This window comes from Patagioenas fasciata, chromosome 8 (genome assembly GCF_037038585.1).
Source record: "Patagioenas fasciata isolate bPatFas1 chromosome 8, bPatFas1.hap1, whole genome shotgun sequence".
In the NCBI taxonomy this organism is placed as follows: Eukaryota; Metazoa; Chordata; class Aves; order Columbiformes; family Columbidae; genus Patagioenas; species Patagioenas fasciata.
In genome coordinates, this window is record NC_092527.1 from 42,863,728 (window position 1) to 42,885,216 (window position 21,489).

The 21,489-nt window shown below is 56.2% G+C and overlaps 1 protein-coding gene across 3 annotated transcripts in view; it reads left to right on the top strand.

Moving 5' to 3' along the window:
* INPP5A (inositol polyphosphate-5-phosphatase A) overlaps nucleotides 1–21,489 on the top strand; it is a 203,760-nt gene that overhangs the window by 53,839 nt on the left and 128,432 nt on the right. For all 3 annotated transcript variants that reach the window (XR_011740372.1, XM_071812282.1, XM_065843192.2), the window contains exons 3-4: nucleotides 4,801–4,901; nucleotides 6,497–6,584. Coding sequence is in view for 2 of the 3 variants with exons in the window: in XM_071812282.1 (XP_071668383.1) it covers nucleotides 4,801–4,901; nucleotides 6,497–6,584 (189 nt within the window). In the remaining variant the exon portion in view is untranslated. The remainder of the gene's footprint in view (nucleotides 1–4,800; nucleotides 4,902–6,496; nucleotides 6,585–21,489) is intronic.

Here is a 21,489-nt window from a genome sequence, read left to right on the forward strand (position 1 = left end):
CCACTCGCAGCCTCCCCGGGCTCCAGCACCGCTGCCCTCCCTGCTGCGCCCTGCTCCACTCGCAGCCTCCCCGGGCTCCAGCACCGCTGCCCTCCCTGCTGCGCCCTGCTCCACTCGCAGCCTCCCCGGGCTCCGGTTCCGCTGCCCTCCCTGCTGCGCCCTGCTCCACTCGCAGCCTCCCCGGGCTCTGGCGCCGCTGCCCTCCCTGCTGTTCCCTGCTCCACTCGCAGCCTCCCCGGGCTCCAGCACCGCTGCCCTCCCTGCTGTTCCCTGCTCTACTCGCAGCCTCCCCAGGCTCCAGCACCGCTGCCCTCCCTGCTGCGCCCTGCTCCACTCGCAGCCTCCCCGGGCACAGGCACCTGCTGCACGGGAAGAGCTTCACCTGATGTCTCCCACCAGTTTTATATTTGTGCTCGGCTCTGTTGGAGCATCTTGCTCAATTACATGTATCCCAAAAAAAGTAACTTTTAATCATGTCTTCCTTTACCTATTTTTGTGTATCCAGCAGCTGAGAATAATCCCCAACTTTGTAAAAACATTGTGCTCCCATAGATGCGAATTCAGTGTTTATGTGATCGTGTATATGATATTGAAGCTCTGGCACCCGTGAGTTTTCAGCTCTCAGGTGGTCATTGCTCATTATTATGTGCTGTTTGTTCTCTCATAACAGCAATGCACTAGTAAAAGGTAATGAAGCAGAGCCAAGTTGCTCTCAGTCGGAGGGTGTTTATTATATGAGGGGATGTAACTAATATTCAGGTATGTTTCTGTGGCTTAACCTGCAAAGAATGCCACTGAGGCCTCACTGCTATTAAGCTGGTGCATTTCCTCATAAAAAATGTAATATGTATGCTGTGATTGCAAGCTCTCAAGGACTTGAAGCCGAACATCAAAGCCGTGTCCTGCACCTCTGTTCAGAGCCGGGCAGTGCCTTGTGGTGCAGCACAGGAAGTTGTTCCCCAGTGTCCCCTCCAGACAAACCTCCCTGGTCAAAGCGAGGTGGCTTATGCCTGTGTCCCATCTGGAACCATTGATTTTATTGTTGTCTCACCGGTTTATTAGCTTTATTAGCTGTGTGAGGAGAGATCTTGAGGAAGCACACAGTTACCACGGTTAATAACACGACCTGCCAGCGTGGTTTTGCTGCGTTCGCAGTAAGCGGTCACTACGTGTGTAGCACTGAAACAGTAAGAGCGGGATATGTTTGCTTTACGACATTAAATAGTTACAACTCCTTTCTGATTATGGTGATTTTGCAGAGCTGTCCAGGTAGATAATACAGGACTCAGAAGCGAATCTGACGCTGAGCACACGCAGTAAAGCGCAGTAACGCACGTGGCGGGTCGGGGGCAGACGGGCTCTGTGCGCCCGGCCCGGCCGGGTTAGCGCTCATCTCCGGGGGGGTGGAGAAAATGGGCCAGCCAGCGGTGTTGGACAAGATGCTTAAGAAACTTTCTCAGCCAAGCTTTCTCTTAATTGTTTGTAAATCTGTAAAATCAACTAGTATTAACGTAAGCTTTTGTAGTTGTATCAAATATATACATCAAAGGAAAAGCGGTGCGTGTCCCAGCTGGGTATAACTTCTTGGGTTCCAGGTGTGTATCTGTAGCCACTCTTGTTTCCAGTGGCACTTTCGGTGGGGTGCTGCTCTGGCTGTTTCTCGGGCCATGCTGACAGTGGCCCGTTTTTAAAGCAGGATTGCTGCATCAGTTAGGCAGAGACCGGCATCGACGAGCTGGCCGAAGTGCACGAAGACCCGCAAGTGTGCGTGTGGGAGGGAGTGTTCACCTGTTTCCTGTCTGCAGCAGCGCTTGCAGCTCACCTCCGCACGCCTCACCTCCGCACGCCTCACCTCCGCACGCCTCACCTCCGCACGCCTCCCCGGGCCGGCCGCTGTCGCAGCCGGCCGCTCTCGGAGCAGGTCCCTGTCACAGCCGGCCGCTCTCGGAGCAGGTCCTGTCACAGCCGGCCGCTCTCGGAGCAGGTCCCTGTCACAACCGGCCGCTCTCGGAGCAGGTCCTGTCGCGGCCGGCCGCTCTCGGAGCAGGTCCCTGTCACAGCCGGCCGCTCTCGGAGCAGGTCCTGTCACAGCCGGCCGCTCTCGGAGCAGGTCCCTGTCGCGGCCGGCCGCTCTCGGAGCAGGTCGCTGTCGCGGCCGGCCGCTCTCGGAGCAGGTCCCTGTCACAACCGGCCGCTCTCGGAGCAGGTCCCTGTCACAACCGGCCGCTCTCGGAGCAGGTCGCTGTCGCGGCCGGCCGCTCTCGGAGCAGGTCCCTGTCACAACCGGCCGCTCTCGGAGCAGGTCCCTGTCACAACCGGCCGCTCTCGGAGCAGGTCCCTGTCACAGCCGGTCGCTCTCGGAGCAGGTCCTGTCGCGGCCGGCCGCTCTCGGAGCAGGTCGCTGTCGCGGCCGGCCGCTCTCGGAGCAGATCGCTGTCGCGGCCGGCCGCTCTCGGAGCAGGTCGCTGTCACAGCTGGTCACTGTCACCACCCGTTGTGGTGCTGGGGCAGCTGAGGCTCAGCAGAGGAAGTGACTCGTCTGAAATCGCTCAGAAACCAGCGCCCGTCAGCTCCTTCTTGCGAGTCTGGCCTGGCTCAGATGCGAATGGGTGCCGTGTGTTCCGTCAGTGGTCACACGCTGTGTCCCCGTCGGCTCTGGTGTCCCTGGGCTCCCCACACGCTGGGGTGAGCGGCATCTGCCCCGTGGCCCCGCGGCTGCTCAGGCACTGACAGAGAGCTGTGCCAAGGGACACCCTGAGAGGGGACAGCCACCAGCCGGTGGCATGGCCCGGTGTCACTTGTCCTGTCCTGGGCACGTGCCCTGGGAGTCCCTTGGCAGAGCCGGCGGTGCCGGTGCCGCGGGGACTCGCTGCCACCGCGGTGCTGCCAGGGAAGGTGGCCATTGAAGCAGGGACAGGTTCCGGTTTGCCTTGGGCTCAGGGGAAAGCTGCTGCATTTCACACTTTGCTGATCTGTAATTCATTGCCTTTGAGCTTGGTTTTTCTAACGAGATTGTTTGCATGGTCAGGAACGAGGCATTTTGCACCCTGTCGTCAGGGCAGGTGACAACTTCTCTCTACCCTGGTTTGAAAGAAATGGTTTTTAAAGGCCTTTTTACAGTAGAGTTAGTCACTAATATTTTACATAATTAAAAGCATGACTGCAAGGGCTTATGGTGTCTGGGAGCCCCGGAGCTGCAGGGAGAGAAGTTCACTCATCATTGGGGTGCTGGGACCCCCAAGCCTGCAGGGAGAGGAGCTCACTCATCACTGGGGTGCTGGGAGCCCCGGAGCTGCAGGGAGAGGAGCTCACTCATCACTGGGGTGCTGGGAGCCCCGGAGCTGCAGGGAGAGGAGCTCACTCATCATTGGGGTGCTGGGAACCCCGGAGCTGCAGGGAGAGGAGCTCACTCATCATTGGGGTGCTGGGAAGCCTGGAGCTGCAGGGAGAGGAGCTCACTCATCACTGGGGTGCTGGGAACCCCGGAGCTGCAGGGAGAGGAGCTCACTCATCACTGGGGTGCTGGGAAGCCTGGAGCTGCAGGGAGAGGAGCTCACTCATCACTGGGGTGCTGGGAAGCCCGGAGCTGCAGGGAGAGGAGCTCACTCATCATTGGAGTGCTGGGAAGCCTGGAGCTGCGGGGAGAGGAGCTCACTCATCACTGGGGTGCTGGGAGCCCCAAGCCCACAGGGAGAGGAGCTCACTCATCACTGGGGTGCTGGGACCCCCAAGCCCACAGGGAGAGGAGCTCACCCGCTGCTCCGGTGGGCACAGCTGGTGCAGGCCAGGCTGTCCTTCCCCGAACGGCGCTGGCCAAGTGGCCGTTGTGCTGCTGGGAGTGCCCGGTGCCGCGCGGGCAGAGCGAACAGCGAGCAGTTGGGTTTCCCGCGGGTCTCTTGCCCGTGTGCTCGCCCCGCCGTGTACTTGACTGTTTCAGCCTGTTACCGTTTTATAAAATTGCACTAGTTCTGTAGCTCGCATCTGTTAATTCACAAGGTAATAAGATACGAACCATGACCCGTGGAGACTCGATGTCAACACAGAGACGTTTTTAGATGTGTTGTTTGCAGTGCTGGATGTAGTTAACACAGAGAAAATGTGTTGGGACAGAATAACATGGAATGTGTGTTTAAAGCAGCAGCAATTTTACAAATACTGAATACTGGCTTGGCATGGTCAGAAAAGCATACATTCCATGTTTTCAGTGTAATTGCACCCTAGAGCTGACTACTTAGTATTTAAGATATTTGCATTATACAAGACCAACACATCACGTGCCTTCTGTATTAGATACGTGTGTATATATATACTTGTGTGTCTTACTTAAATACTTTTGTAAATAAGATAATCGCTGAGTAAGAATATCAAAAGTGACAGCTAATTGGTGTTCTGTCACAAGCTAATTCAAGATACTCTGTAAAAGTGGAAAACACCTAATGAATTCAGATGTGTGACCCCTTCCAACTCCAGACAAGGAGGTGTTTTCACCGTCCTGACGGTGTTGGCTCCTCTTGGAGGTGATGTGGAAAAGGTTATTGTGTTTGCTCTAAATGCCTCAGAACTCATTCATAGTTTTAAAAAGAAAATATTAGCTAAAAATATTGGAGATAGTTGTTGTGTATTCAGAGTCTTGTGTATGCATGAAAGAGTGGTGCTCCCCTTGCTGCTGCTGTGCCGGTTCCCTCCCCGCTGGCAGCCGTGGTGCTCCGGCCGCACACCGCGCCTGGCCTTGTCCCTCGTGCCGCGTGATGGCAGCTGTGGATGCGGCTCGGTTAATGTTCCTCTATCTGTTTGTTGCAGGTGGTACATGCACACAAGCCCCATTTCATGGCTTTACACTGTCAGGAGTTTGGAGGAAAAAACTATGAAGCTTCCATGTCTCATGTGGACAAGTTCGTGAAGTAAGTAACTGGACATATATCTGTAATATATATAATGTCATACATAATTCTACGCAGAAGTCATTAGATGAGGAGAGTATATAAGCTTTGAAATATTTTTCAGCTTCCTCCTGTCATATGAGCCTGCACAAGGAGGTGATTGAGCAAATGTTAATGCTTTGTATTATTTAAGAAAACAGGAAAAGTAACAAAAATCTCCTCTGGCCGTGTCCTGGCGAGGTCATCACACACGTTACAGAGTATACATCTCCCTTTTGTGTCATCTCTGACATTAAGCTTACTGTGTCTGGTAAGGACACCATTTCATACTTGGGGAGCGTGTTCGCGCTCTGAACCGTGTGTGCGGCTGCAGATGTGGCCGGTGTCCCCCACCCCGACCCCAGGGTGGCCCCTGCCCGCCGGGACGGAGATTCGGGACCCCGGGCAGGCGGAGCGGCTCCCCGGGCCTCCCTGCCCTTCTCCCGGTGCCCGGCGAGGCGCAGCCCGGACCGGCACGGGCGGCCCTGACCGCGGGCACCGGTCACCCCGGGCCGGCACCGCCCGGCCAGCGGCAGTGCGGCAGCGCCCCCTGCTGGCCGCGGGAGCGCGCTGCGGCGGCTGTGCTGCCGGGTCGGGGGCTCCGGGGCCTCCTGACGTGTCCGCGGAAAAGTGCGGGCGGGGCAGCTCGGTGCCGGCGTGGGGCACAGGGCACGGGGCAGCTCGGTGCCGGCGTGGGGCGCGGGGCACGGGGCAGCTCGGTGCCGGCGCGGGGCGCGGGGCACGGGGCAGCTCGGTGCCGGCGCGGGGCGCGGGGCACGGGGCAGCTCGGTGCCGGCGCGGGGCGCGGGGCACGGGGCAGCTCGGTGCCGGCGCGGGGCGCGGGGCACGGGGCAGCTCGGTGCCGGCGCGGGGCGCGGGGCACGGGGCAGCTCGGTGCCGGCGCGGGGCGCATGGCACGGGGCAGCTCGGTGCCGGCGCCGGGGGCAGTGTCCTCACAGAGCAGACAGGTCCCGGGGCACGGCAGGGTCACACCCCTGGCTTGCAGAAGGCAGCTGTGCCAGGGGCTCGTTTTGCTGCACCAAAATTGACCCGAACACCAAAGGATTGTGACCTTCATCCTCCCTGACCCGTTCACACGTCTCTGGTTTCTTAACCCCCCTGGAGAGCATCAGGAGCAGCCGCTCACGACTCCAGCGCTCGAGCCGCTGCTCCTCCCGAGCGCGGCCCGTGCTGCCCTGCGGTGACTGCCTGCCCGCAGCCTGGCCGCGCTCGGGACAGCAGAGCTCTAAAGCTGGGGCTGTAGGGCATTTAGCAAGAATTGCCCCATTTTATGGAGTTTCATGGGGCTCAGATTACTGAGTCCCTCAGCGCTGTGTCCAAACAACGCGTAAGAATTTGGCGGCTGGCGTTGCTGTGGCTGCCGTGCTCAGCACCAGGCTCGCGTGTGGGGGCTGGACCTCCGGAAACTCTCACCCCTGAAATCCACGCTAAAATGAGATGAATCCTGTAGTTCTTTTGGGTGTTATTAGAGACGTTACTGCACAAGGAAGGGTGCTCGAGCAATATTGTATCTTTGCATCTCAGTTTACGTTTTCCATCTTTTCTTTGTCTTTCAGAGAACTGTTATCAAGTGATGCAATGAAAGACTACAACAGAGCTCGAGTTTACCTGGATGAGAACTATAAATCACAGGAACATTTCACGGTAAGTTTGTTTCTTTCACAAGTTCAGTTCGGCAGATGGTGAATTTCTTCTGTTAAACTGCTTGGGGTTTTGTGGCTGGTGTGGGGCTGTTTTCCTCACGATGAGGGTTACATCTCTATTAAGAGTGATTACTCTGTAGGACGTGTAGATGCTGATTTCACAGAAGTGCATCGATTTCAAAAAGAGTAGAACGTCAGGATACATGGAAAGTCTTCTGTTTAAAATGACTGTCTAAGGTTTTTTTCTCTTCTAACAACCTTCGTGGCGGATCAGTGACCTGCGCCAGGGTGGGGTGCGGCAGCCTGAGGCGCTGCGGGCTGTGCGGCGGGGTGGGCCGGGCCGGGGCTCGGACGCAGGTCACCCAGCTCCGGAGCCGGCTCAGAGGCCCGCGGGACTGTGCGTTTCCAGCAGTATGTGAGCGATGCGCGGGCGGATGTAACAGCACGTGCGCAGAGCTGCCTTTCGGGTGCAGCAGAGGTGCCCATGTGGTCACTGCCGCGGCTGCACGGCGTGCCACCGGATCCCCGCTGCGTTTGGGGGTGCCTGCCGGGTTGTACAAGGGAGAGCGGTCCGTGAGGGTCGGTGACACGTCCCTTCTGTCCGGGACAGCAGCTCCTTTCCCCGGGGAGCGGCCCCGAGGCCTCTGCCCGGCAGCCCAGGACACGCGGTTCAACCAGGAGAACCAGCCCCGGCACACGCGGGTCCCGGCCTGCCAGCGGGCTCCCGTGGGAACGGGAGCTGGAGGGTTTTACGTTCATTTCTTAGTGACTCTCCTAGGAACCCAGGAAATGCAGAACAGGAGCAGGGATACCAGGATTTTTTTCTCTTTCTCATCAGAGAGGAGAAAAACAATATTGTTAGCTTTACTGAGCCTTAGCGGGACGAACTTCACACCAGGAATGCTAAAGCTGGATGTGGAAGGTGCTGAGGAACTGCGGTGGCTGAAGGGCAGTCGGGCAGAACTGTGCGTTTGAGTCACTCGCAGCTCGGCCCCGCGCGCTGTTGGCGGCTCGGCCGTGTCCGGGTGGCCGTGCTCGCCGGCGAGGGGCGCGCGCTCCATGGCAGGGCTGTGCTGGGGCAGAGGAGCTGGGAGCTGGGGCCCTGCGCAGCCCCTTTGCGCTCAGCAGAGATCAGACCATCTCCACAGGTCCCTTCCCACCCGGGCTTTTCTGTGATTTTTGTGAAAAAAGGGATAACCATCTGTGATTGTGATTTGGGAAACACAGAAGACTAATGCAGCCTATGACAAAATATCTATGACTTTGTCACAGTACTTTATAGTATTGAAGTTATTATATTTAACGTGAGGTACGTTTATTTTTGATGCCGCTGTGGTGGATTAAAGGGCTCTTAGAGAGGCTGACGGCGGCCCTAACGTAGAGCACGTGCTGCGCGTGTCTCCGTAAAGAACTCTGCCTTTTGTGAAGTTCCCCATTTGAGAAATGAGGTGGTTTCTGGTTTCACACACTAGCGTTATTTTCTAGGCACTACCTTTTCTTGTGGTATTCCACAACCACCTTTGTAATTCTTCCTTTCTTCTCATAAATATTACTGCGCATATCTCTTCTCATCCCCGGTTTACTAAAGCTATACCTTCCTGGAAAGACAAGTTCCGTCAATACAGGACAGAAAAAGTCTGCTCGTAGCAATCTTATTTTCCATGGAAAATAGAGTAACCAAACATGTTTGTGTTATTTGAGTAAGTTACTCTCTGTTGAACTAGTGACTGGGGAGATACAAAGCAGTTTGACTTTTCCCGCCATGAGGTCAGTGTGGGGTGAAATGGCTCCATCCATCTCAGGCGCAGGAGGGAGCGCATCCCCGCACGCCCCCCACGCCGTGCCCACGTGCCCCACGTGCCCCCCACGCCGTGCCCACGTGCCCCCCACGCCGTGCCCACGTGCCCCACGTGCCCCCCACGCCGTGCCCACGTGCCCCGCACGCCCCGTCTGTGTCAGCGAGCTGGCAGCCGGTGTGCGCTCTGCCGAGAGAATCCGCAGGTAAGGGTCGATGGGGAACGGCGGCGAGCGCCGTGGCTGTGCGGGTGGGGGTCCCTGTGGGCGGGAGCGGCTCCAGACGCGGCTGGAGGCCGCGTGGCGCGGGCAGGACCGAGCTCCGTGGCCGTGCCGCGGCGTGGGCAGAGCGTGGGGCACGGCGGCTGCGCGGATGCTGGAGGCAGCAGGGCCGCTCTGCCATTGAGTTCTGTGCCACAGTTTGAACAAGCACAACGTGAAGGTGGAGGTGACTCACAGAATAATGTTTCTACCTTTCTTCTCTCATTCTTTCCAAATTGTAAGAACCTTTTAGAACTCAACCACTTAGTGTGGGGGAAAGGAAAACGTGAGTGATGATTTAGTTGTGCTTTACACTACTGTAACTGGGAGAAAATGCCATGTGCTAGAGGAATGTTTTATACCTTCCTTGTTAGACTTTCAGCAGTAGTGCCCTGGAACTAAAGCCAGGAAACCTAGAAGGAGGCGAGGCTGCACCCTCGTACTGAGCCTGTAAGCTTTTGGATTCTGATCGTGGGCTCTTTGGCACTGAATGCTGAGGAGCCTCGTGCGTGGCTCCTGAGGCCGCTGCCGTGACCCAGGTCCGTGTGCACGGCTCTGCAGATGCGATGAGCTGGCAGCTCCTCAGCCCTGGGGCTGCACGGAGCTGACGCACGGGCTGACCGGGGGGATTTCACCGCCCTGGCCATTTAGGGTAAAGTTTCGGTCTTATCTCCGTGTGGTTTGGCTCGCGTGATGTTCTGCATCTCCCCGTTTCCTCATTAGTTCTGTTTGATTGCAAAGTTCTTTAACTTCTGTGGGCTTTTTTCCATCCCTTCTAAGGCATGAAATTGGCAGCAGACGGTGGCCTTGTAGTTATTGTATTATGACCTCTCTGTGTCTTTGAAATATAAACATTTATCACATACATTGTGGTGTAATGCTATTTTCTTTAGAAATGGAGAAGCCCGAGTAGCTGCAGTTCGGCTGACCTTTACCCCGCTGCTCTCACATCCTCTTCTCTAGCCGTTTTGGCCTCCCTTGTCTAGCGAGGCCGTCCTTGGCTGGGCTCCTGCCGGGCTGTTACAGATCACATCAGCTGCCCTGGCCGCTCCGCGTGGCTGCGGCGGTGCCGGCAGCTCCGAGGAGTGTGCGGCGCCCTGCTCCGCGGTGGGCAGCTCCGAGGAGCGCGTGGTGCCCTGCTCTGCGGTGCCGGCAGCTCCGAGGAGTGCGTGGTGCCCTGCTCGGCGGTGCCGGCAGCTCCGAGGAGCGCGCGCTGCCCTGCTCCGCGGTGGGCAGCTCCGAGGAGCGCGCGGTGCCCTGCTCCGCGGTGCCGGCAGCTCCGAGGAGCACGCGGTGCCCTGCTCGGCGGTGGGCAGCTCCGAGGAGCGCGCGGTGCCCTGCTCGGCGGTGCCGGCAGCTCCGAGGAGCGCGCGGTGCCCTGCTCGGCGGTGGGCAGCTCCGAGGAGCGCGCGGTGCCCTGCTCGGCGGTGGGCAGCTCCGAGGAGCGCGCGGTGCCCTGCTCGGCGGTGGGCAGCTCCGAGGAGCGCGCGGTGCCCTGCTCGGCGGTGCCGGCAGCTCCGAGGAGCGCGCGGTGCCCTGCTCGGCGGTGGGCAGCTCCGAGGAGCGCGCGGTGCCCTGCTCGGCGGTGGGCAGCTCCGAGGAGCGCGCGGTGCCCTGCTCGGCGGTGGGCAGCTCCGAGGAGCGCGCGGTGCCCTGCTCGGCGGTGCCGGCAGCTCCGAGGAGCGCGCGGCGCCCTGCTTGGCGGTGCTGGCAGCTCCGAGGAGCGTGCGGTACCCTGCTCTGTGGCACTGGGGTTTCAGCTGCCTCCTCCTGGTGAGGATGTCTTTGCTGTCGTTAGTTCATTCCGTAGCAGATTTTGTTTTGAATTTAAAAACAAAACAAAACTTGTAGAAGCTCTCATTTCTGACATTAGAAGCTGTGTTTAAGCAACACTGGCACCTGCCGTAAACCACAAATGTTATTTTGCACTGCTACCACAAATAAATTGACAGGAGAGAGGATGCTGAGCACCGCGGCTGCCTTGTTCCCAGTCCCGGTTGTGGGAGAATTACTGGAGTGAAACTCCCCCCAAACAGCCGCGCGGCGGTGGACAGAGGGGGGTGGCTGGTGGGATCACGTCAGGTAACGACCCCTTTTGCCGACCGGTTTGATTGCCCTGCCCTGCCAAGGCTGGGGCTGCACAGGGACGCTTGCAGAGCTGCAGGTGACAAGGTCACCGTGCCGCAGGGGACGAGGGTCCTGCAGGCCCCGCAAGCCCTGGGTGCTGTGCAGGGGCCCGTGCGCTCCTTGGACGCGGGGTGTCCCCATCCGCTGCTGTCCCTGCGGACACGGGTGGGTGTCCCTGCAGACACGGGTGGGTGTCCCTGACACGGATGGGTGTCCCTGACATGGGTGGGTGTCCCTGCGGATACGGGTGGGTGTCCCTGACATGGGTGGGTGTCCCTGGCAGCCACACGGGGGTGGGAGCCGTCGGGTGGGGGTGAGCGCTAAGAAAAGAAAAAGGCAAAATACTCAAATTCTGTGCTAACAGAGATTTTCTTTTGGACGGGGTAAGTGAGAACACGCATCGCCACAGCGGGTAGAAAACAGTTATTCAGTTGGTTTGTTTTGTTTCCCTGATTGTTTCTGACTCCAAACACTTTGTACCAGTGGTTTTCAGAGATGAAATGACCCTTAAACTAAACAAGATAAAGCATCGCGTGGCCTGCAGGAGGACCCAGTAGGGACCTTTGCTCAAGTCATATCCTTAAGAATAATAATAATAACCTGAGTTCAGATGACTGGGAGAGCTCAGTGCTGAGCTGTGCTCCTAAAGATACAGACGGACAACGTTTTATTCCAGTGCGTAATCTTACCTTAAAATAATATCTGCTCATTACTGAGAGAATAGTAAAGTTAATTTTTGTTAGATTAATGATATTTGAGTAATATTTTTGGTTGAGCTGAGTTCGAATAATTGGCCATTAATTGAAAAAGGAAATTGAATTGAATTTATCTTGTACATAAATCCTGTCATAGTTATTAATGGCTCTTAGAAAATATTGTCCTGTTCCCAGAAATGAATGGTGTACACTGATTCTTCTGAGCTTATTAGCTGTGGCAGTTTAGAGTTTTGTTAAATAAAAAAGATGATTTAGGAAGAGACACATAATTGAATTGAACATTGGGGGAATTCACATGCCTGATGAGTTCTGGGCACGGTTCTGCATTCGGTGTCCAGGGCTGCGCGGCTGCAGGGAGGCCGCTTTCCCCAGGAGATGGAGCTGGAGCGCCGGCCCTGCGGGGCTGCGGGGCCTGTGTGCTGGGTTTGGGGGGCCGTGTGCTGGGTTTTGGGGGCTGTGGGGGCAGTGCAGGGGTTGGGGGCCATGTGCTGGGTTTTGGGGGCCATGCACTGGGTTTGGGGGCCGTGGGGGCGGTGCAGGGGTTTTGGGAGCTGTGCAGGGGTTTTGGGGGCCGTGTGCTGGGTTTTGGGGTCTGTGGGGGCAGTGCAGGGGTTTTGGGGACCATGTGCTGGGTTTTGGGGGCCGTGCACTGGGTTTGGGGGCCGTGGGGGCGGTGCAGGGGTTTTGGGGGCAGTGCAGGGGCTTTGGGAGCCGTGTGCGGGTTTTGGGGGCCGCACCCCTGCGTGGGTGCACACAGAGCCCACAGCACCCCCGGCCAGGCACAGCCGCTGGGCAGTGGTTCTGGTGCCGCCGGGATGCTGGTTATTGCGTCTCAGTGTAAAGGTGCGGAGTCCTTTCTAAAGCTGGGCTTGGCTGTTCCTGTGCTCTCTGTTAATTACATGGGTCTGTTTCCACTTTCTCCTTTTTTCCCCTTCCTCTCCGTGGAATATGATTTCATACTTGTTTTTTGTAATGATAACTTTGAAGAATGTACCAGGCTAGAGAAGCAGGACTTTGATTCTGGTCTTCAGCCATGGCCTCACAACAGGAGGAGGCTCCCTGGTCCCCGGCGCACGCCTGCGTGCGGGTGCGACCAGCGCCGGCAGCTCCGCGTTCCCCAGCCGGCACCGTGGCCGTTGCTGGGCTGTGTGGGACAGGCTGCTTGGTGTTGGTTACTCTGGTACTTATTTGATTTTTACGTTCTGCTAATTCCGCTTCCTAGGTGAGAATAAGAGGAACAAAACCATCTGACAAAGATGTTAGTCATCCCTGTAGGGCCCGTAAAATGCCGGCAGCAAACTTTAGCAGTGGCAGAAGCGCCTTCTGGCGAGTCCAACGCGGCAGAAAAAGCAGAAAGGCAGCAGGGCCCGAGCTGTGTTTGGAATGGAGCGCAGCGGGCCGGCCGAGTGGCTTTGTCACCCACCCGGGCACCCGCGCCGGCCCCTGCCCCTGCCCCTTCCCCCCCGCTGCCCCTGCCCCTGCCCCTTCCCCCCCGCTGCCCCTGCCCCTTCCCCCCCGCTGCCCCTTCCTTCCCCCTGCTCCCCTCAGGGGTCTCTGCAGGAGCCTCCTGCTTCCTGAGGGTTCTCCATGAAATAGGGCCAGGGGGTCTCTTAAACCCGCATCACAAAGCCTGACCTCTTCGTTAGCTTTTATCTTCTAATTGAAAACGATGAGTTCCCGAAGTGAGCTGGTGCATGTAGAAGTTAATCCTGCTGCTTCGGACCAGGTGAGGAAGGAAGGGCTGTGAGCGCTGTCGCTGCGCACCGAGTGCATCTGCAGCACCCAAGTGAGGTCTCCCGCTCCGTTTCCCAGGGAGCTCAGTCGCTGCCAGGCGATCGCTTCCCCTCTCTCCTGGACGGGAAATGGGATCCGGAGGGTCCCGCAGTGGCACCTTCCTCTACTTTTGACTTGTCCTTTTTTCTTTCCTGTGCCTTTTTGAAACAAATCTATAAGGTGTCTATAGGTTTTATCGTGCTGTGAGGAATTTCATGGCTTATCTTCCTCCTGTTTTCTGGCACTTCTGTATAATCAGAATAATTACTAACCAGTGAGAAATTCCACAGATTAGTAACCCATTAATGCAGCCTTGAGTCAGTTTCTGGTGTTTACAAATGCTGGTGCTGAGGAATTGGTGATATAGCAGCTGCTTTACCCTTGGAATCATTATACTGGTTGTGTTACCTATGGATTTACAGTTCATAGGGAATTGCATTTTTATGGACTGTGGGTTTTATATTGAGAAGTTCATGCTGTAGTCATGGAACAGACTGCCTTGTTCAGAAACACAGCTATAACCTGGTTTTGTGGGAACTCATACATCCAAAAATCAGCTGAAATATTTGAAATGAAGTTACAGATTACGGTGTCTGAACACGAGGGGAAGGAGGCTGCTTGTAGGCTTTGAAAAATGAGAGAGACTTTTCACGTTGCTGTTGGAATAAGGCAGGATGAGCCCTGCTCCCCCGTCCCGTGCCCGTGGAGCAGCTCTGGTGTCCCACAGGCGCGTGTTGCGCTGTTGTTTGCCCTGTAGCATGTTCAGTTGTTGTGTGTTGTTGAGGTGATGGTCTGGAGGCGGGTGGCAGGAGCCACGGGTTGGCTCAGCGGACGCGCTGCCGCGGTGCGTGGTCTCAGCCGTGCTGCGTTCACCTGGCAGGGCTGCTTTCGGCGGTTCAGTGACCCTGCAGAGATGCTCCTGGGGCTGTCACCCGGTCCTTTGCAGCACAGTTTGCTGCCTGCTTCTTGTGTGGCAGTTCTCAAGTTTTATTTAGCATTTTTCCCTTTTTTTTTATAGTACATAATACTTAGAATTTATTCTTCCTAATCCTGTCGTGAAGAGTGAGTACAACTCAGTTCAGTACATAAATTTGTTGCATACAAATAGTGAAGAATTTTGAGGGAAAAGATGACAAATGGAGATTTTTAACATGTTGTAAATGGCATAAAAGTCCCGTTTTTCCTGCCTTTCTTCTAGTTCTATTTTAGTGAAGTTTCTTCCAAGTCCCAGAGCATAGCAGGTCTGTTTGGGACGAAGGAAGGAAGGAAAGCTTGCTGGCAGAGGAGCCGGGCGCACAGGCGCTGCAGAGCCAGCAGCCGCTCGGGTTCCTGGCTGGCGGCAGCGGTGCCGCGGTGCGTGGTGCGTCCTGCGCGGTGCTGAGCGTGTGCCCGTGGGCGTTTAATGCTATAAAGTACGTGTGCTCGGACCAAAGCCTTCCCTTGGAAACCCAGGAATCCTGTGCCTGCGGGGACACTGACGGGCTGTGCTGTGCCTGCGGGGACACTGACGGGCTGTGCTGTGCCTGCGGGGACACTGACGGGCTGTGCTGGGACAGCGGGGACACTGACGGGCTGTGCTGTGCCTGCGGGGACACTGACGGGCTGTGCTGTGCCTGCGGGGACACTGACGGGCTGTGCTGTGCCTGCGGGGACACTGACGGGCTGTGCTGGGACAGCAGGGACACTGACGGGCTGTCCTGTGCCTGCGGGGACACTGACGGGCTGTCCTGTGCCTGCGGGGACACTGACGGGCTGTGCTGTGCCTGCGGGGACACTGACGGGCTGTGCTGTGCCTGCGGGGACACTGACGGGCTGTGCTGTGCCTGCGGGGACACTGACGGGCTGTGCTGTGCCTGCGGGGACACTGACGGGCTGTGCTGGGACAGCAGGGACACTGACGGGCTGTCCTGTGCCTGCGGGGACACTGACGGGCTGTCCTGTGCCTGCGGGGACACTGACGGGCTGTGCTGTGCCTGCGGGGACACTGACGGGCTGTGCTGTGCCTGCGGGGACACTGACGGGCTGTCCTGTGCCTGTGGGGACACTGACGGGCTGTCCTGTGCCTGCGGGGACACTGACGGGCTGTGCTGGGACAGTGGGGACAGCGGGGCCATGGGGCTGCTGTGCCCAACAGTGCGCCGAGTGCGCAGGGAGGTGTTGGGTGCTTATTGGAACAGGAAGAAGAGTAATGAGAAGCAGTATAATCCGCTGAAATAATTGAAGGTCTGGCACATATAATATAGCAAGTTTACATTACGTAATTTACATTTACATTAAAACGATTTGAAATTTACAAAACCCCACATGGGTGCCCTTTGGAAATTCTGGGGGCCTGGTTGCCAGGTTTTGTCTTTCTATGCAAAAGAAACACATTATTAAAGTGGGGCAGTCGGGTACCTTGTGTGCGGGGCCAGGGCGATCGGTCGGGTACCTTGTGTGCGGGGTGAGCGCGATCGGTCGGGTGCCTTGTGTGCGGGGCCAGGGCGATCGGTCGGGTGCCTTGTGTGCGGGGTGAGGGCGATCGGTCGGGTGCCTTGTGTGCGGGGTGAGGGCGATCGGTCGGGTACCTTGTGTGCGGGGTGAGGGCGATCGGTCGGGTGCCTTGTGTGCGGGGTGAGGGCGATCGGTCGGGTACCTTGTGTGCGGGGCCAGGGCGATCGGTCGGGTACCTTGTGTGCGGGGCCAGGGCGATCGGTCGGGTACCTTGTGTGCAGGGTGAGGGCGATCGGTCGGGTACCTTGTGTGCAGGGTGAGGGCGATCGGTCGGGTACCTTGTGTGCGGGGCCAGGGCGATCGGTCGGGTACCTTGTGTGCGGGGCCAGGGCGATCGGTCGGGTACCTTGTGTGCGGGGCCAGGGCGATCGGTCGGGTGCCTTGTGTGCGGGGTGAGGGCGATCGGTCGGGTACCTTGTGTGCGGGGTGAGGGCGATCGGTCGGGTACCTTGTGTGCGGGGTGAGGGCGATCGGTCGGGTACCTTGTGTGCGGGGTGAGGGCGATCGGTCGGGTACCTTGTGTGCGGGGTGAGGGCGATCGGTCGGGTACCTTGTGTGTGGGGTGAGGGCGATCGGTCGGGTACCTTGTGTGCGGGGTGAGGGCGATCGGTCGGGTACCTTGTGTGCGGGGTGAGGGCAGAGCCGTTCATGCGCTGCGCTGCTGTAGCCGTGATTTTATTAACAGCTCTTCCCAGGTAATGTGTGTGAGGAATTTTGTTTGTGCGACCAAGGTGTTTGGTTTGGAACAGCTCTGGCTTTCAGGAAAAGACGTGAGATTGGAAAATGTGAAAATAATTGCTTAACAAATTATGAAACACGGTTTAAGGAACTTACTAATGTGTTTGTCTGAGGCACTGAATTGATTCTTAAATGAGAGCAGCATGACTCTGTAGAAAAATAAGACTGTTTACCGATACAAACTGATGGGTTTATTAGTGTTTGAAATACTGTTATAATGCAGTATTCATAGCCGAAAAGAAAGCGACACGAGTGTGCTCGCTCCCTGTGGACAGCGCGCGGCGGCCGGGTTCCGCTGCAGCGCTCCCGGGGGCCTGGAACTGCACCTTGTTTGTCACAAGTGGACAGGAATGGTCTATCACGCTACCTAAAGATTACCTCAGGATACTCCTGTTGCTGTGAAAAGGCAGCAAGAAGCGCAGTTGCCCAGGGAGGCGGGAACGCAGAGCTGCGCCGTGGCGGTGCGGCTGAAGCGCCGTGGCGGTGCGGCTGAAGCGCCAGCTCGGCGAGCGGCTCTGCCGGGTTCGGGCAGCGGGGCTGCCCGGAGCTGCGGGCTCTGTCCCGTGAGCCCGTGCCGGTGGCACCGAGCGTCCCGCGGCGCCGCAGCTCAGCGCTCTCCTGAGCTGAACAGCGTTTGCAGCCCGCAAACCCGGCCCAGAAGCCTTTGACACTGAGGAAGCGTTTCCACTTAGTTTTAGAGGGCTTTCCAAGTGCCTATTGATCAGTGCTCTCTAACAGCACAGAAATAATGTGTCTAATTTTACTGGCCACATGGAGGAGTATAGAAAAAACATTAGTTATCCCTTGAAAGGCTTGGAACATCGATAGGAGGACATAACATTAATGACTTTCCTATACACGACTTTCAAAAATGGCTAAATGAGGAAGAAATTACAAATTTATTTTCCTATAATTTCAGCAGTTGTCTTGTTTTACTGCACCGGTAAAGCATTAAGCAATGAAATGTCACACAAGGAGTATTTTCCTGATAATTTGTCTGACATGCAAAGCATATAAAACAAAAGAGAAAAAGATGGAAATGTGGGGTTCAGTCATTTTGACAAATGCACTGATTTTTGCTCATGAAGTCTGCCGCTTCTGTCCAAACAGCTCCAAATGCTGCTGGCTTTTAAGTGGCTCACTATATCACAAACATCTTCGCTGCCTCGGTTCTGTCCTCTACCCTGAATGCACTTGCTATCTTTATGGTCACTTATTAACATCAATAAACGTGTAGCAAAAGTTATTTAGAGCTCAGGGTTTTGTTTTTGGAATAACTGGGATAAATCGCAGGTCTGCGGAGGTGGGTGGTGGAAGTCCAGCTTGGGAAGGCACATAATGTTATCGGCTCCCTTCCTCTGGCTGGGCAGTATCAGAGGGTAAAGGAGGTATGGGTTGGTTTCTCTTTATCTCGCCTTTTCCAGGTAAACGGAAGATTTCGTTGGGGAAAAAATATATAGAATCTGATTAACGAATGAACTGAAATAACCCTGAACACTCCTTCTAACCCCAGCGCGTTGCTGCGGGTTACCCGCCCGTCCCTCGCAGACCGCTCTGAGCCGCGCAGGCCCCGCCGGGCCGGGCGCTGAGCCGGCGCTGGGTGCTGAGCCGGCACTGGGTGCTGAGCCTGCGCCGGGGCCTTGGTCAGAGCGGTATTCAGAGCGGTATTCAGAGCGCACGAGCACCCGATGCTCTCCTGTATTCTTCCCGTTTGTCTCTGCAGGTTGTGCGCTTTTTGTCTTTCGGGATTAGTGGGGAGGCGTTTGCCCCTGTGCTCTGAAAAGGCTCCGTCTGCTCGTGAGGATGTGGCTTTTTCTTTGCTAAAGTTGTGACTGTACCAGGATTATGAGATATCCATGGTTTGTCTTTCCTTAGACCTGGAAGGGCTCTCTTTTGTATCTGCTTCATGAGCAGCACAGAACAAACTCGTGCTATGGGTAGTAATGGGCGTCCGTGAGGTGCTTCGCCAGCCGCTGGAGGTTCTGCACAAGGAGGTGACTAAAAAAAAATGAACACAAACCAGCAAACAAAACAAAACCCTAAAAATACCCCAAAGCTCCACAAACCCAAAGATAGTATCTTCTTGGTGCCATTTATTTCACGTTTATCGAAGCACAGTGTAACCATTGTGTGTTAAGAAGGCCCGAGCATGCACGCTCGCTCTTCACGGCACCGCTGGTACCTGGGGGCTGGAGCTCTTAGACTGGGGCAACTAGAGGGGTTAGGCCACAGAGCGAGAAGTCGTGTAACGCGAGGAGTGTGAGCGGATGGGTGACGTGTGAGAATGTCAGGAACAAGTGCTAGTGCGCAAGAAACGCATGGAGCTCGAGGGTGGAAGGAGACAAAGTAAATCATGACTTTAATGTAAAAAGCCAACCAAACAGAAAAAACACTGCCATTATTTTTGCAAGAATTTGTGCCTATCTCAGCTAATTCTAATATTAGCCTATTAATCTCAGGCTCACAAGTCTCTGAACTAAACTATCTTGCATTCCTGAAAAGGTCTCCAAAAAACAGAGAGTATTTCTGTGTTGACTCGTTGTGAAAGCAGCTGCAGTTACAAATCCCACATTTAAATATCACCATTACTTACAGTCCTCTCTTGTGCAAATCGTCCTTTCAATGACAGTTCCTGTAGCGTTAGATACGCTAGAGCTCCCTGTGTCGGCGTGACCCAGTGGGGCTTGGGGCGGCTGCTGGGGAAGGAGCGGTGCCTGCTGCTGCTGCAGCCCCGTGGCGCGGGTCCAGCCGCCCGGGTGCTGCGGGTCCGGCCGCCCGGGTGCTGCGGGTCCAGCCGCCCGGGTGCTGCGGGTCCGCCGGCCGCCCGGGTGCTGCGGGTCCGGCCGCCCGGGTGCTGCGGGTCCGGCCGCCCGGGTGCTGCGGGTCCAGCTGCCACCAGCCCCCCCGAGCTGCACGGGCGCAGCGCTGTCCCCCCGTACGTGTCACCTCTGACACCGCTGCCCAGAGAGAGCTGCAGTCCAATCCCCTGCTTCATGTGGTGCGTGAAACACCATACAGTGGTGGAATTCTGCGGGCATGGCAGGGAGGGTTTAAGGCATGGTGAAAATAAGCACTGAGTAACATTTGAAAGGTTTAATGGTATTCTGGATATCTAACAGCATATCTCTTATGTTGAAATTATATGTTTAGAATTAAAAACTCTTTCCTCCAAAAGCAGGAGAAGAAACTTAATATAATACAGAAATAAAGGCCAGGACTGGGCCGGGGGGGAAGTTACATACCTCTATTTCAGATGTTACTTTGCTGTTTTTCCAGTTGGCTACCCCAAAATTGAAGTATTATTGAAGTGCTAATGGTTTTAAAGCTGGAATTAACATTGCTTATCAGTAAGCGAGGGTGAATTTACAGTATACAAGGTGCCCTGCACTTGCTTCCATGAGAACAGTGTAAATCTCTGCACTCTTAACGAACTGCTTGATTAGGTCTCGATCTGTTGTGCTCACTTTAGGCGTTCACCCAAGGTGTGCAATTCTTGTCCCGAGATCCACGCTCTGGATGGAGGAGCGAGGGCCACGTGGTGCTGGTGCCTGTGTTTGCCTCTGGGAACAGCGGGGACACCGTGTGTGACAAAAGTGTGTGGGCGAGGAAGGGACAAAAAACCAACGTGGAGGCAGCTGCTTTCCCTGGAGAGACTGACTGCACAACAGCTGCTTTGCTGCAGATTCATCTTGAATTGTGGTTTCTCCATGTAGACAAAGGATATTCTTATGTATATGGAAATGGTTTTTTGAGGGACAAAAAACATCAGTAACTTCGGTGGGTTTGCAAGAGTGAGAAAAATCTGAGCTACGAGAATTAGAATGCTTTGAAAACACAAAGTTAAATAAACTGGTTTGTGCCGATAAGCACAGGTGCCTTGCTCTTGGTTGCCTTTGGCGTCTCCAGGCAGCAGGACCAGAGCCGGGGAGGATCTGTGTGTGGGCACAGTGCAGCCCGGGTGCTCCTGGGGCCCTCGAGCCGTTTCCAGCAGGGCCGGCAGCGGCTGAGCGGGTGCTGCCGGCGCTGCCGGGTGAGCGGGTGCTGCTGGCTGAACGCGGCGGCTCAGCCTCAGCCTGCGCCAGGAGCGCCCGTCGCCTGACCAGCGGCACATGGAGGCGGCGGGGAACCGCGGGCTGCTCGGGGTGCAGGGCCTGGGCTGTCCTGGGACTCGCCGTCACCTTGGTCTGCCGCCAGTCCAGTCCCTTCGCCGGGCAGGGGCACCGAGAGTTGAGCTTCAGTGCCCCCCAGATGCTGACAGCCGACCTGACAGCGCCGAACCGTGGGTCCGAACAAACCCTGAGCCAGGTTGTGGATCTGGGGCCGATGTCGCTCGGCAAGTGGTTTGTGTGATTTCTAGTGCACTAGAGGTCTGCTTAATTTAATTGTCTGTGACTATGAGCCAACAAAATACCACTTGCAAAGTGTCTGTGAAACTTCTTCAGAGATTGCAGTGGATGTTAAGACGTTTTGATTTTCTAGTGACACATTGCACAGGGGCCATGAAATGGTCCGTCTGTCTGTGGGCCGAGTGGGAAAGACGGTGTTCCTTAGCAAGGGGAATGGGTGGTGGAGCCTGAGGGTACCCGAGGCGTGTGTCCCCTCAAACGTGTCAGAGCGATGTGTTCCGGGGGCACTCGGCCCTGTCCTCAGGCTTCAGCCTTCTTCCCCGGGAGAGGTTTCAACCACAAACTTGTTCTCTGCAGCAATTCTGCCGGACTTGCCAGGGAAGGCAGGAGAGCGCCAGCATCCTGGGGCTGAGCTCAGCCAGCTCGTACAGCACGCCTTCTCATCTGAGAGCTAAAGGTCTCCTTCTTTGACCTGGATCCAAAGCCCTTTTGGTTTGTGTGGGGTTTGTTGTTTGTTTTTTTTGGGGGGTGTTTTGTTGTTTTGGTTTGGTTTTTTAGTAGTGCTTTGGTTTCTGGTTGACAGAGATCAACAAACAATGTTTTACTGAGTTGCTGTGCTGTACTGTGCCGTGCCATGCCAGGCCGGGCCGGGCCGGGC